At 44.6% G+C, this 16,596-nt stretch overlaps 1 protein-coding gene across 2 annotated transcripts in view; it reads right to left on the minus strand.

Moving 5' to 3' along the window:
• ACSBG1 (acyl-CoA synthetase bubblegum family member 1) overlaps positions 1 to 8,673 on the minus strand; it is a 111,062-nt gene extending 102,389 nt beyond the window's left edge. Inside the window, exon 1 of one of the 2 annotated variants that reach the window (XM_072628599.1) lies at positions 8,497 to 8,673. In XM_072628599.1, the coding sequence (XP_072484700.1) occupies positions 8,497 to 8,576 (80 nt within the window). In that variant the 5' untranslated portion in view covers positions 8,577 to 8,673. The remainder of the gene's footprint in view (positions 1 to 8,496) is intronic. The other variant, XM_072628597.1, reaches the window with a different exon arrangement.
• Between the last annotated feature and the right edge of the window lie 7,923 nt (positions 8,674 to 16,596).

A 16,596-nucleotide genomic window follows, 5' to 3' on the forward strand; every position in this document is an offset into this window, starting at 1 on the left:
CCCACATTTTTATAGAGGAAGCATATGAGGTGCTCAGAGAGATCATAGGATCACAGCTCTTAGGGGGAGTCTCATCTGACTCCTTTATTTTTGCTGAGGAAATTGAGATTCAGGGACGTTATAAGATTCTAGGGCCAGAGCCGGAAAGGACCTCAGGAGCGATCCAAGCCAGGCCCCTCATTTTACATATAGAACCTAGAAGGGCGAGGTCACATTTGAGCAAGTGTTCTCCTAGTCCTCTGTCTCCAAATACAACAACTCACACTGCTTCCAACCCTTTGTTTTACTAAATAAGGAACTTGAGGCCCTGTTTCCTGGAGAAATGAAAGGGGATGTGTTCATCTCTAAAGTGCCTTTGTTATTCAATCATTTTTCAGTCATGTCCAGTCCTTTGTGATCCCTTTTAGAGAGTTGCCTTGGCAAAGATACTGGAGTGGTTTGCCATTTCCTTCTCCAGCTCATTTTACAGATGAGGAAATTGATGCAAACAGGATTAAGTGACTTGCCCAGGGTCACCCAGCTAGTTCTGAGGCCAGATTTGAACTCACAAAGATGTCTCTTCCTTACTCCAGGTCTGGAGCTCTGTCCACTGAGCAACTTAGCTGCTCCTAAGCTACTCACCAACTCTAAAATCCTGTACCCCTATGACTTGCTTAAGGCCACACAGTGAACCAGGAGGAATCAGGCCTAGAAGCCAAGTCTCCTCACATCAGTGCTTCATAAATATTGATTTGAATTAAAGTGATGTGACATAGTTTGTCAAAGAATAAAGGACCTGGGTCCCCTGTCTAATTGATACACACAGGCTGTGTGACCCTGAGAAAGGGCCTCAGGTCACTCTCTAGGAGTATAAAATGTCTGTCCTCAGTTTCTCATTAGGACCACCCCACCCTCCAGTACTATGAATTTTTTAAAAATGTGATGTATTAAAACATCACTAAGCCAGCTAAATGAACCACCCAAGGCCTTGTAATTAGGGCCAGATCTTCTCAGTTCTGTTCCTTTCCCTTCCCTCTTCCAGTACAGTCATCTATGTAACACAAAGGGCATTTATTCAGGATGTTAATCCCCTAGAAGGAATGTGGGGCAAGCAGATGGAAGAACTCTCTCCCCTGTGTCCTTGGAGAAAAGAACATGATGGGGGGAAAGGGGGAGATAAGGTCCTACTTGACCCCTTTGAGGAACACACAAGGAGACACAGTGAATCAACACACAGATTCCTATCAGCTATGGAATGTTAACTCTTTGCATGCCTTCCTCCCCCAATCCACCAGACCTACTCTCCTCCCATCTCACAGGCACTTCCTATCTCATAGTGGGAAGAATTAGAGTCAATAAAATCAGAGAGGTCTTATTGGAAGAGGCTAAGGTATGAGGAGAAGAGAGCTGGGGGTCAGAAAGGCCAGGGTTCAAATCCTCCCTGTTACCCTCACTAGCAATAGGTAAGCCACCTTCCTTCTCTCATCCTCAGTTTTCCCATCAGGAAAATGTGTATCATAAGATAGAGACTCAGAGGTGGAGGAGCCCATGGCGGGGGTGGGGGTGGGGTGGGGGGGGGTGTCAAACCTCTCATTTCAGAGTTGGAGAGCTGAAGCCCTAAGAGAAACGATAGTGGAACTGCTGGGCCTCAGATTCCAAAGTCCGCTCTCTCTCCCCACTGTACCATCCCTCTTCCCTCCGAGGCACCAGCAGTGCCTACCTTAGGGAGGGGGCTGCTGTGAGGCACAAATGAGATGATGTGATAAACTACTTTGCAAACCTGAAAAGGGCTATAGGAATCGAGACAAGGACTGGACACATGGTCTCATTAGCTTAGGGAAATCCCAGATGCAAGTATTCCCTCCACCAACACAGATTAGTACCTGCTCCATAGCTTATAGTCTTAGGGTTGTCCAGAGCACTTTCAGGTAGAGTGACTTGCCCAGGGTCATACAACCTATGCATGTGTTAGAGGCAGAGCTGAACCATGTCTTCTTAGTTCTATTAACTGCATTTCCTTATTATCACTACAATAATGATGATAATATTATGTTGGAATCAAGCCCTACTTAGCATTTTCAATAATAATAACAATAACGACAAACATTTCTTATGTATTTTCTCTGTGCCAGGCACTGTACCAGTCACTGGAGATACAAAAACAAGGCAAAGATAGTCCCTGCCCTCAACAGGGAGCTTACTCACATTCTAAGGGGAGAAGACAGCACATAAAAGGGAAGTTGAAAAGTGGTAGGGTGGGGAGAAGGAGTGACTAAGTCCAGAGAATCAGGAGTGGCTAGTCTGGTGGTTGTTCTTCAGTCACATCCAACTCTTTGGGACCCTGTTTTGGGGCTGTCTTGGCAGGGATGCTGGAATGTTTGCCTTTTCCTTCTCCAGCTCATCTTACAGATGAGGAAACTGAGGCAAACAAGGTGAAGTAACTTGCTTGGGGCCATACAACTAGTAAGTATGTGGAGGCTGGATTTGAACTCACAATAGTGAGTCTTCCTGACTTCAGGCATGGCAGTCTATCCACTGTACGATACATCTGCTGATCTGGGCACTTCCCCAAAATGAATGTTCCAGCAGAGATCACCAATGGGAGGTCCCAATCATTGTCCCATTTGAACCTTCCAAGAGGGTAGTAATAAGGTCCTGCATTAGGGTAGTAGCAAGTCGAATACAGTGTAAGGGATGGAAGCAAGAAATAGAATCAAAGAGAAATTAGCAGGACCTTGTAATTCTGGATGTGAGAGACAAGGGAGGGGAGAGTCAAAGGATCACAGACTCAGAGTTGGAAGGATCTTTAGAGGTCATCTAGTCTGACCCCCCTCATTTTACAGATAATATTAAAGAGATAGTGGGGTTTAGTGGATAGGGGACTAGACTTGGAGTCAGAAAGGTCTGGATTTAAATCCTACTTCAGACTAGCTGTGTGATCTTGAACAAGTCACTTAACTTCTCTGTGCCTCAGTTTCCTCATCTGTAAAATGGGCAGGTGAGTCTAGATAGCCTTCTAAGGTCCCTTTTGGCTCTAAAGTGGCAATCTTGTGACACTGAGACCCATTGATACAGAAGGGATTTACCCAATGGCATATAGCAAGTCAGTGAAAGGGTCCAGCCTAGAAGCCAGGTCTTCTGTCTAGCTATTACTATGCTCTCTATCACCTCTACCCCCAAAGCAATTCACAGAAACATAAAACTTGGAGGAAACTTGGAGATCATCTGATTCAAGTTCCCATTTTACAGATGAGGAAAGTGAGGTTCAATCTGGACAGAAGCAGGACTCAAACTAAATTGTGTGCATCACAGACCAGGACTCTTATTCAACCACATTAGCTACAAAAGAAGACAGTGCATCTCTTTTCTTTTTTTTCCCCTAAGACTCAAAAATACTCAGCAGTTGCCAGTCATGTTCACCATATACTTTTTCTAGTACATTCATGAGGAGTTTAGGCTCTAGCCAATGGATAACAAGGTGAATACCAAGTCTCATCACTGCACTCCACTCACCCAGAGAATGACCAGAGATGATCTAGACATTGTGAGAGAGAGGCCCTCCTGAGTAGAGTCTAATTCACTTGAATACTAGAATTTGCAGACCTTAAAGAAAGCAAGATGGGGGTACCACAGTCCTAAACCTCAGGGAAATAGCTATGAGATCCAAGTAGGGAATAATCAGTTCTCTATTTTGGACTTTGTGGCGGTAGTGTGGAGAGGGCTGGGGCACCCAGTTTTCCCAAGCTATGGGAAATATGCAGGAAATGGTCCAAGTAGGTAAACTTGGGTGGCTATGAAGACAAGTTCCACTCAAGCCCTCGGACCCAAACCCCTAAGTGATGTATAGAGCTGGGGTGTAACCAGGCCCCTTCAACAGCTTTGGAAGAGCCAAAATACAGTCAAAGTCCACTGAGAAAACTGGAATCTTCATAGGATGAGGGACATAGAGCTGAAAGTGACCCAGGAGACCATTTAGCCTCAAACACCACCCTCCCCCTGCATATTACAGATGAGAAAGCTGAAGTCCAAGGAGACTAAGTGTCAGGTGGCTATATGGGTCTGAGGTCATGTCTTGGGAGCTCAATCCATCACCTGACCTCCTCCATACCTGGAAACTTCTGAATATCACCCCCACCCTCTGATTCATTCCCTCTCCACCTTCTTCTTCTCTCTGGACTCAGGAGGAAGTACCCATCTCCTTCCCTTTCATTTGTATTCTTGATCTCACCCTTTTCCATGTATGACCTTGCTCCATTGCCCATTCTCTCCTCTCTCTCCTCCCTCTCTCCTCTTCTGTCTTTCTCTATCTCTCTGTCTCTGCCTCTCTGTCTCTGTGTCTCTCTCTTTGTCTCTGTCTATCTCTCTCTCTCTGTCTTTGTCTCTACTGCCCCCCCCCCAACTAACTCATCTTCTGCTGTCTAGGAAACTGTGTTTCCCCCATCTAAAACCCTCCCTTGACCCTGAAGGTGTTTCCCTATCACCCTCCTTCCTTTTGATATCAAACTTGTAGAAAGAATCACCTATGTTTGCTTAGGCCACCTCCTCATTACACATACCCTCTTCAGACTTCCTGCAATCTGGCTTCTGGATCTATTATTCCACTAAAACTGCTCTCTTCATGGCCACCAGTGATGCCTACTTGCTACATTTTATGGGCTCTTCTCAGGACTCATCATCCTTGATCCCACAGCATCATTCAATATTGTTGACCACTGCTTATGGACAATTTTTTCTCCCATGGTCTCTGTGACACTGCTCTGAAATGTTTCATGCCATTCACCTTCACCCAAGCTACATTTCAGCCTAATGGCCTATTCCACATTCTCCAGTATTACCCTCTTCTTTCTGGCTGCTAAACCTTTTCGTAGGTCATTCTTCATGATTGAAAGTTCCCTATCGAATTACCATACCTTTCTACCCTCACTCCATGCCCATACCATCTCTATTAAAATCCTTCTCTATCAAGGCTCATTGAACCACACTTTCACCCTGCCCACAGACTCTTCTGACCCTTAAATCAGGTGCTCTGTACCATATCCACAGGAAATAAAATTGGCAGCCTGTGCAGGATGGATTGGAGGTAGGGTAACCTGATAGGAGAGAAGAGGTGAGCACAGGATTGAAGAAGACAGATTTCCAAACCCATGTAGCTCAGAGTCATTTGACACAAGAAGGTCTCCCTCCCAGAGCTGATGAGAAAGGATCCACCATGACCCACACTTTCAGTATGGAGTCCTGGGGTATCTGGACCACCACTGGGTTCAGAGTAAGAAAGGGAAGCGAAGATATGGTATTTAGCAAACAGAGTTTTCTTTTCCCCCAGGGTGTAGCTCGTCTGGGTTTACCATGTCTTCAGCTTCCAATATGGGGGTCCAGGTCACTGGTTTTTTGATGTAACCAAGATGACTCCCACCTTGATAGGAAACTGGGCAATCAATATCCCTCCCCCAAACTGGGGCTCATGACCCCTTTCATGATCTCAACAGAACCTAGTCATAGGAAAGAATCTGGAGCTGGCAGGCCCCTAAGAGACCCTCTAGTTTAAGCCCCTCATTTTACAGATGAGGAAACTGAGGTTTAGAGAGTCTGACATAAATTCACACAGATAGCTAAGCAGCCGAGTGAGCAATCTGACTCCACTCCAAAATCACCAGAGGGGAGAGGCCACAAGGGCTAGGAGAGAGGCTGGGGAGGAGGGACAGTGCCTTAGTCCCAAGGACAGAGGGCTGGAGAGACTGGATATTTTAGGAAAAGAAGACTCTTGCCCCCAAGCCTGGATCAGGCTTTTAAACTCAGTCTTCTAACTCAGGGGGCAGACCTCTGCACAAAGGAGAGAGCAAAATCACACTTAAAGTGGGCCTGTGGAATTATTTAGCCATTGAAAAAAGGTACAGCAAGATGCCCAGCAGAGAGCTCAGAAGGGCTTGCTGGTCCTCTGCAGACCCACCAGCTCAGCAAGAATGAGGTGGCTTCCTCTCTGGGGCAGTCAGAGAAATGGAGACACTCTCTCTCCCCAGGAAAAAGGAGGAAGATGGGGATTGGAGGGGGTAGTTGAAGTCATTGTGGGGCTGAGATGGCAAGAAGCCCAGGGGGCACCTAGACCAGATTTCTTCCCCCTTCTTGCCATGGTAGGAGTGGCTGCAAGAGGAAGCCAGTGCTGCCAGGTCAATGTGGGGTGTCAAGGAGCAGTGGGAATCCAATGCCATTTATAAGGCATCTATTGAGAGCCGACCCAGGGCACGGGTTGTGCTGGGCAACAGGGGCAGAGAGATCAAGGATAGCCCTGTTCTCACTCTCAAGCTTGTGGTTTAGGAAACCAGTCTGAAAGCCTGAAGTTGGGTGGATGCCCAGTAGGAGTCAGTGGCTATGGTGAGAGGGTGTTCTGGGAATAAATTCACATAATGATAAGAGGGTCAGGGAGGCAGGTTGGGCAGGTGGCAAGATGGAGCTTGGGAAACAAGGCAGTGTTTTGGGACTTTACATAACAACTTTTCTTTTGAAACTAGACCTCTGACTTCAACAGCATTAGAGGAATCCCAGGGAGAAGCAGTCTACATTGCAGGTCTAAATTCTCAGCAATTTATCCTCTTAGAGGGTTTCCTGGGGCACTGAGGGCAGTGTCACAAGTGTACCAAGCTTCCAAGCCTGCTCTCTAGTCACCATCCCACCCTGATGTCCCACTGATAACAATGAATCCCACTTCTCGAATGTTCGAAGCACCAGAGAGACCACACTAGAGAGAGCCTCAGAGTCAGGAGAAGCTTGCCCAACATAAACTGGCCATGCCCCCTGGGAGCATTGCTTCACCACCCAATGCTCCAGGTGCCTCTCTGACTCTGTAGAGGCTGCTGACCTTCACCTACTAGTTCTCTATGCCAGAAACATCACAAATCCTGTCTCTATCCTTTGAGCACTTTACACACATTTTCTCATTTACTCTCATAATCCACGAGGTAGGTAGGTGCCCCTGTTATCCCCACTTGCAGATGAGGAAATGGAGGCTCGGAGACATTGTGACTTGCCTAAGATCACACAGCTAGGAGGTGGTACTCAAGCAAAGGTCTTCTGGACTCCTGGCCCAGCATTAAAGTCAAGCAGAGGAGAGCTTGGGCAACCCTGAGAGAGACAGTGGAATCAGGATAGAGACTGTGTGTAGGGTTAGGTAACATTAAATTGTAAACTCCTTGAGGGCAGAGACTGTCTTCTCCCTCTTTCTGTAACCCTAGTACTTATAATGTCTGGCACAAAATAGATGCTTAATAAACATTGATTCATTGCTTGATTGCTTGATTGATAGCCTACTAGCATGCCATTCCTCCCTCCAAAACAAGGTGTGACTGTATGGAGTAAGCAATGATAAAACACTGTAAGAACAGACTGTTTCAAGAACAATGACTGTACGGAGTAAGCAATGATGAAACAGTGTAAAAACAGACTGTTTCAAGAACAATGTGTCTGAATTGCGAGATTCTGAGCCCTGAGCCATAGTATTGGGTGACCAAGGGAACTGAGCATTGTGAAAAGTGTCCTGAGTAGAGACATCAGAGGGAGAGGCCACAACCTTCCTTTGTCTTTGAGGTTATCCCATCATTCCCCAGAAATCTCCCAGACATTCCCATCCCAAGATGCTTCCCCTCCATTCCTGTTCAATCCAACCAGGATTCAGTACACTCCACAATACTCGGGAATTAGCTACAGCCTGGTTGCTACATCCAATTTCCACCAATGGCATTTTTTTCTTTTCAGGATGTCTCTGATCAATGGAATCCCATCCACCTCCACCCTCTGGCCCATTTGATGATATCACAGAACGTAAGGGACAGTTACTTTAAGTAAGCCACCTGTCTAGAATTTAATATCTTCGTGTGTAATTCAATTAATAAGTACTTATTAAGCACCTACTATATACCAGACATTGTGCTAGGCACTGGGGACACAAGCACAAAGAATGAAACGATCTGAATTTGCAACGAGCTCACATCCTAATGGTTGGAACAACTAGTACCTAAACCAGTACACCTGGTATAACGAGTACACCATAAATATTGTTAAGGAATACATACATGTGGATACACATATATGTATATATACAAAAAAAGGGACTGGATGAGGTGGTCCCTAAGGTCCCTTACAACTCGGAGTGATTCTTCATATCCTAGATGAGGACACTGAAACCAAGAAAAAAAAGTGACTTGACCAAAGTCACACAGCTAGTAAGCTGCCAAGCTAGAATTCAATCCAGCACTCTTTTTACAACAGTATTCAAGCAAAATGGTCACCTTCTTTCCAGAGGGAACATCTGTTATGCACCCGTGAAATTTCCAAAATTCCAACACTCAACAAGTCCCAAACCAAAAACCATCAAAAAGTGGAACCGGGTCCCCTGTGAGAACAAACATTCAGAAAGAGAGGGAGAAGTGCCCCACTACTCCAGATGCCCTGAGCTCTTAACCATAGCTTGCCCCTTCATCCAATCATGGGACTGCTCCCATAGAGGAGTGGGCTCTGGCTTTGTACCTGGTTTCGAAGCCTTCCAGGGTCTTCCCTAAACTTGTAGCCAGGCCTTTCTTCTTGAGATTTTCTTCGCTGTCAGGCATGCTGAGGGAGTCCTGCGGAGCTGACTGGACAACACTGGATAACGGATCCCAAGCAACATAAAAGTGCCTGACTGAACACTTGCAGGCAGCCACAGTAACTAGAGAACGTAAGTCAGGGGGAGGAGACAAAAGACCACTAAAGCCAACCCCTCTCCTCCCTCCCTATTTTGAAGCATGCTCATAAAGTCTGGGAATTGCAGGTTGTCCAATGTGGGAGCTGTCCTCTCCTTCTCAGTTGGGTTGAATGAATCATGAGGAGAATTTCAATGAGAATAGCGTGCTTTTTGATGCAAATTGCCCCTGGGACACCCAGTCAATCAGTGCCTGGGATTCTGGAACCTCTGGGGCCTGGGGTTTTCTACTCAATTCTAGTTTTTAAAAGACTGAGCAAAAAATGGTCCAGGACCCACTGAGACCTAATGAAACTGAGATACGACCTTAAGTTTAAATAATTAGTGACATGTAATACCCAAAAGGGATGCTCCCCATTTACACTGGAAGTAATGATTCATTCAAGTCTGTGACTGCTCCTTGCTGCCTGGAAAATGTCAGTCCCCTTACTCCTTCCTTCCTTCTCTTCCCCCACTGGAGGGAGAAGTATGGAATCTGAACTATCTAGGATTTAGAAGAGAAAGGGAAGGAACAAGCATTTATTAAATGCCTACTGTGTGCCGGGCTCGCCACTAAGAACTTTACAAGTATACCTCATTCAATCCTCACAACAATCCAGGGAGGTAAATGCTATTGAGTCAGGTCTGGGACCTAGGTTCCTGTCTTAAATCTGCCACTTACTGGCTGTGTAACCTTAGGCAAATCATTAAACATCTCTTATCCCAATTTCTTTATCTGTAAAATGAGAGTATTAGACTAGTCACGAGTTCCTCACTCTTTTTGTGCCCTGTACCCCTTTGGGCAGCCTGGAGCCATTGCCTATGGAATGTTTCTCTGAAAAACATTTTAAATGAACAGGATTACAGAAGAAACCAATGATGTTGAAAAGTTATTGGGGAAAAAGTGTTGTTGGGGTTTTTAAAGCTCACAGACCCTAGTTAAGGACCCCTAGACTGTCTAAAGTTCCTTCCAGTCTCTAAATCTGTGATCCCATGATGTGATGACTTCACTGGGATTGAATTTCTTTATCTGTAGGATGTAGTTTTGTGGGTTGGATGACCTCCAAGGTCAGGGCCAGCTCTAAAGCCTATGCTCCCACAGAGATCCTCAGACTTAGCCCAAGCTCCTATCCAGTGCAGAAATCCCCAGTGCAGCCTCCCTGATAGTGGCTTATTCGTCCATCCTCCCCTTGAATATCTTCCTCTGCAAAAAGAAATGTTTGGTGCTACATTGAAAAACAAACAAAAGTTGAGCAAGAAATACAATGACTACAGTGACATGAAGCGAAAAGATTCCTGAGCACTGAAGTCAAACGCTGAGGAAGTGAAAAACCACTATCAACCCTGGAGAGCATAATGAAGTATACATGCTTCCTCTGGGTAGAGACGTAGGGAGCTGTGGAATAGAATCAGATATAGTCATAGGCTGTTTTTACTTGAATATTTTTCTTTGTTTCAAGAGAAGGTTCAATTTCTGGGAGGCAGGGGATATTCAGGAATGATGTAAAAAACAAAAGGAATCAATGAAATGAATTTTCTTCTAAATGAGGTAAAATGGGCTAGATGATCTCCAAACCCTGAGCTCCGATATTCTGTGCTCTGTGTTCTATAAGATGCTAAATTGACCTTGAATCTTGGAATATTATTTGCCAGACACTATATTTGGCACCAAAAGACAAAGGAGAAAGTCTTTGTAGCTTACGTTCTACCAGGGGAGACCCAGGGGTGGCTAATCTACGGCCTTGAGGCCACATGTGGCCCTCTAGGTCTTCAAGTGTGGCCCTTTGACTGAATCCAAACTTCATAGAACAATGATTTATCCAAGTTTTACAGAACAAATCCTTTTAGTAAGGGCAGAGATTAGGGGGAAGATATGCTTGGCATTGGGGTAGACTATACAAAGGTCCAGAGGTAGGAGATGGAATGTCATGAGGGAAGAGTGGCAAGAAGGCCAACTTGGAAGGACCAAAGAGTATGAGAGAGGTCTAGGTGTGAAAAGTCTGGTAAGATCAGTTGGAACTTATTTTTGAAAGTTTTAAATGTCAAAGAGTTTGTATTTGACCTTAGAGGTGATAGGGAGACATTAGAATTGATTGTGCATGAGAGGTGTGGTCAGAAAAGTGAAGTCCAGAAAGGGGACTTGACCTGTCCAGGGTCATACAGGGGCTAAGTGGAAGCAAAGTGAGATCCAGAGAAGGTGATTGAGTTGTCCAGACTCATATGGGGGAAAAGAGGGGGATACTGGAATGCGAGCCCATGGTGTCTACCAGCCGATCCAGTGTTATGTCCATTACCCCACATCTTACTAACTAGACTATGAGCTCCTTAAGGCTCACCATTCTGCCTTCTCCTTCTCTTCCTTCCCCCACACAATCTAGAAGAGATACAGTGCACACTTGTAGGTTAGAGAGACCATACCTCTATTGAAATGTCTCTCATGGATGGGTTAAGATCATTGAAGATTTCCTGAAAGGGACAAAAACAGAGATAACTTTTTTTCAGTGATCCTTGGATTATTATTACTTAGCCACTAAATAGGAAAATATGTAGTCCCCCAGCATCATGGCTGCAGTTGTGTGAAAGAAGGATTCTCTGTCATGGCATTGTGCTGATTGCATTAAGTTCCAGAACAATGCAAAGGCTGGATGAAACAAAATGGAAGTCATAATCACTCAAGAGTTCAGCCTAACAATTTATGTAGGAAAAGCCAATCAGATGAAAAATATTTATTGTCTGGTCTATGGCTTGCAATTGGATGGAAACCCTTGGATCTGGCCCATCAGAACATGTAGTAATCAATCAATCAATATTTATTAAGCAACTGCTGTATGCCTCACTGAGCTAGATGCTGAGGATACAAAAGCAGACAATGATATAGTCTCTGCTCTTGAGACATTTACGTTCTTTGTATCTTGGTCAATGAGCTGGAACCAGAGTTGAAAAGGAAGAAGAGACGAGTGAATTTATATTTCCATCCATGGATGAATCTGTGATGTAAAAGTGATGCACATCACAACCCACCTATGCCTACCCATCCTGTGTGATTCCTGTGCATATCTACCGGGGAACCACCCAGTGTGTTAGAGGCTTTCCCTTCAATGTCTTAACATTGTATGGATACCAGTCAGGCATGCACGCATAGCATCCCCTTTGGACCCAAGCTTCCAGAGACCCCGCTGTCCCTCAAGTTCAGGGAGTTAATCTACTCAGTTTGGGGATTCTGCCCTGGGGAAGAGCTGCCCAGTTTGGAAGGTAGGAGAGCCAATCCACCTTTTCCACACCCCCATTTTGTTTCCACATCTTTCTCAGAGAACCCTAATCAAATCCATATTGCCACTGCAGCCAGAAGGACATGACAATCTACTACCCTATGGTTCTACTCCCAACCCTGTGACTACGTAGACCAAAGCTCCCTTCCATGGTCACTGTTCCCTGATACATGTTATGCCCTCTCCTTTCACATTAAGACCAGGTGTCAGTGACTGAGGAGAGCTCAAAGGAGTGAGAAAGGGATGGTGTCTGTGTTTATCCAGGAATCTAAAACTCCAGCCCAATGAAGACATTACAGGCCTCACCCAGCAGGAAGATGGATATGATTTGGAGAAGAGTAGAAGAACTTGGCTGGCTCTTCTCTGAGTCCTGGAAAACTCAATAGAAGCAGGGCCTTCCTTTAAGGCAGCCCTGCTGCAGACCAAGATTCACTGTCCCCAGATGCCCCAATGAGAGATGAAAGGTCAGACTGGATGGGCCATGGGCCATGGGCCATTTCCCATCCTCTTACAACACTGGTAACTAAGATCACCAGAGAAGAATCGAGCCTTATAAACGTGTGCTTACACAGGTAAGGGTGGGATAAAAGGGAAGAAAGATTCAATTCAAATTGGCAGTCATTTATTAAATACTGATTATGTGCAAGGTACTACATTAGTGCTAATCAATCAAGTATTGATCACACATCAGTTATGTGACAGGCACTGTGCAAGATGCTGGGGACAGAAACCAAAACAAAACAGCTCCTGCCCTCAAGGAGCTTATCTTTTCTAGGGGAATAAAGACAAAGATAAAAAAATCTCTGTCTTCTAGGAACTTACAGGGAGCACAGCAAACACAGAGATCAATAGAATATACAGGAAGTAGAGACTTGGAGAGACCAGGAAAGGCTTCAGTCAATCAACCAATTAACATTTATTAAGTGCCTACTGTGTGCTAGGCACTGTGCTAAAAGGTTAGGGATACAAAAAGAGGCAAAAGACAGTCCCTGCCCTCAAGGATCTTAAAATATAATGGAGGAAACAGCATGTAAACAGCTACATACAAAGCAAGGTATCTATAGGGTAAATGGAAAATAATGAACAGAGAAAAGGTGCTGGAATGAAGAGGGGCTGAGCAAAGCTGCCTGTAGGAGATGGGACTTTAACTGGGACTTCAATGAAAAGGGAGAGCTTGCCAAGAATGAGGGAAAGTCAGTGAGATGGCATCGAGTTGGGACTGAGAGTGTAATGTGTAAGGATCAGCCAGGAGGCAGTGTCACCAAATCACAGGGTACAGGTTGAACAAGACTGGGGAGGTGAGGGAAATTACGAAGGGTTTCAGATGCCCAGCACGGCATTTCATCTTTGATCACTGGATCCTACTGAGTAGGGGACCTGATGTGGCTGGACCTATACTTTAGGGAGGTAGCTGAATGGGGGATGGACTGGAGTGGGAAGGCATGTGAGGCAGGCAGGCTGAGCAGAAATCATTGCTTTACCAAGGTGATGGCAACTGAATTTGGCCTTGAAGAAAGACAAGGATTTGAAGAAATAGAAATGAGGAGAAAGTGCATAGGGCTGGGGGGAGATATGATTACATTGAATGCCCCCAGTGCCTTCACTGCCCTCACCTCCCATCATGGGTGAAATGACCACCCAATACTTTTCCACATTTTTTATCAATGAATTGGACAAAGACATAGAGCACGAAGACATCGAATCTGGTCAAAATCACTCAATAAACATGAATTGCTTACTATGTGCCAGGCCCTGTGCTAAGTGCAGCATGTAGGATGACATAAATAAGATCTCAAGAGATCTCAGTGGGCTGAAACAACAGCACACAGACCCCAATAAGATACAATTTAATTATGGTGTATATAAATGCCAATACTTGGCTACCACAAAATTAACCAAATAAATACAGGATAGCAGTGACTGGGCTAGGCAACAATTCCTGTGAAAGCTACTTGGGACTTTTAGCAAACTCAACCGGGGTCAACAGGGTAACATGGCAGACTCCTCCCTACCCCTCCCACCCCTGCCAAAAAAAGCTAATGCAGATTTAGGTTCCATTAATAAGAAAATCATTACTGTGCTGAGAGAAGATAATCCCAAACCTCTCAGTCCTAGTCAAAACACATTTTTAATCTTGAAGTAGAGGGAGGGACACGTTTTGAATATTGTTTTCAATTAGTTCTAGGGGCTACTTTTTTGAAAAGAAGGACATTGGTAAACTGAAGTGCATCCAGGGGAAAGCAACCAAGATGTTGAAAGGATCAAAAAGTATATCACTTGAGAAGATCAGTATAAGTATGTGGGGATGGTTAGCATGGGGAGAACTTGGAAATGAAACGATTACTATCTGCAAAGAACATGTTCTTGCAAACAAGGAATGTGTTCTTGCAAACAAGGAACAGATCCAACACCAGTGGATTAAAGCTGTAGGGAAACCAATATCAATCCAATTTAAGAAAAAACTCCCAATAGGGAAGTTTGTTGCCTTCCTAGCTGAGGATTAGAGGACATCCTTGAGGGTTCTATAGACCCCTGTCTTGCCCATCATGCCAGAGAAGAAGCTGAGCAGCCAGACTGCCCTCTCTACACTCTGGCCACCAGTCCAACTCTCACCCCAGGAGATTATCTTTAGAACATTAGAGGGAGCCCTCAGGGCACAGATGACCTGGATGGAACCTTTAATGAAACAGGTGAAGAAATTGAATATCTGGAGAAGACTCTAATACTTCTTCAGTCGAATAAACTGGGTGCCATGGTATTTACAAAGGATCAAACAGAAAGAGAAATAGAGGACATTCTGAGATTTCACACTGTGCAGTTGAATAAAACAAAGTCTATCTGCCTGGTGATTTTGTAGCCAAGCTTAAACAAAACCAACAGAATTTGCTCACTAGTATTATGGAAAGATGTTTTTGACTGGCATTCTGGAGCTCTTGCTTCCAGTTGTGGCTGTGTTTGTAGCTAACTGCATGCCCTTGGGTAATCTTAATCTCTGTGGTCCTCTGTTTCTTCTCCCCAACAACTGACAGCTCTATGGAGGCTTGATGGTCCATCCCATACAAAGTGAGAGGGAAGAATATATTTTCAATATCTAAGAAAACTTTTTTTCTTACAGTCATATTTCTACTGTGCCCAGTCAAACCTTTTTCAGATCTCTCTAAGGCAGATCAGCTAGAGTCTTATCATCTGGATTGAGATCACTCAGGTCCCAGACTCAACTAAAGAATTAATGCTGCAGTCCATGCCTAGAATCATGGACTCTCGGGATTCCACAGCAATGACAAGGAATAGAACTCTAGCCTCTGCTACCCCCTGCTGGCCAGGGCTGCCTCCCCACAATTCAGAAAGTGGTTCCCACCTCTACCCGAACCCTTTCTTTTTCTCTTTCTTACTTGCCTACCCTTCACCCTGACCTTCCAGAAAATATGTTAAAGTAAGTTTTCCATTTAAACTAGTTCAAACTTCCTCGTACCTCAACAATAATGGGATGGAGAGGAAGAAAACCCCATCAAGATCATGCTCCTCATTTGTATCCATTGATGTCCATCCTAGAGAATGTGAGGAAGGGCTTCCCTCCCCCCAGACCCAATGTTGGGTGGATTTCCTATGGTAAACAAACGGGAGTACAGAGACCACAGTCATATAGGACAGGCAGGCAATGAGATCGCAGACTCATGAAAGTACTTGAGACAGGAACCAATTCATTTTTTAAAAACTTTATTGAAATCTTTTGTTTGTACATCACTTACCCTTCTCAATATAGCTTCCCTCAGCCTCCTCTCAGAGAGTCGTTTCTTATGAAAACCAAATGGGGAAAAATGCAAGCAACCGAAGTTGAATGTCATTCGCCTAGGATCAGCGTTTAGAGCTGTTTGGGACCTTGGCCATCATCTAGCTACACCCACTCATTTTACAGATAGGGAAACTAAGACTTAAAGAGGTAGAAGATCCAGGATCTCATAGGTAATAAAATGATAAAGTCAGTCAGCCAATTAACATTTATTAATTATTTACTATGTGCCAGGCACTGTGCTAAGTGCTGAGTACAAGACAGTCCTCACGAGGAGCTTACGATCAAATGAGAGAGACAATGTGCAAATAAATATGCACAAAGCAAACTCTATATAAGATTGGAAATAATTAGCAGAGGGAAGGCACTAGAATCAAAAAGGGCTTGACCTCCTGTAGGAGGTAGGACTGTAGCTGGGACCAGAAGGAATTGAGAGAATCTGGGAGGCAGAGTTGAGGAGGGAGAGAATTTGAGGCAGAGGGACAGTCAAAGAAAATGTATGAAGTTGGGAGATGCTGAGTCTTGTTAAAGAAACAGCCAGGAGGTCAGTGTCACCACATGGAACAATACAAGAAGGAAAAGGGCCATGAGCTGTAAGATGACTGGAAAGGTAGGGAGGGCAGGTTATGAAGTCTTTGGAATACTAAATACAGGATTTTATATATTAACCTAGAGGAAATAGGAAGCCATGGGAGTTTGTTGAGTAGAGGTGTGACATAGTCAGACCTGAGCTTTAGAAAAATCACTTTGATAGTTAAGTGGAGAATTGATTGGAGTTGGGAGAAACTCGTAGCAGGCAGAGCAACCAGAAGGCTATTAAAATAGTCCAGGTATGAGGTAATGAAGACCTG

Source organism: Notamacropus eugenii, chromosome 1, assembly GCF_028372415.1.
Source record: "Notamacropus eugenii isolate mMacEug1 chromosome 1, mMacEug1.pri_v2, whole genome shotgun sequence".
NCBI classification, from domain to species: Eukaryota; Metazoa; Chordata; class Mammalia; order Diprotodontia; family Macropodidae; genus Notamacropus; species Notamacropus eugenii.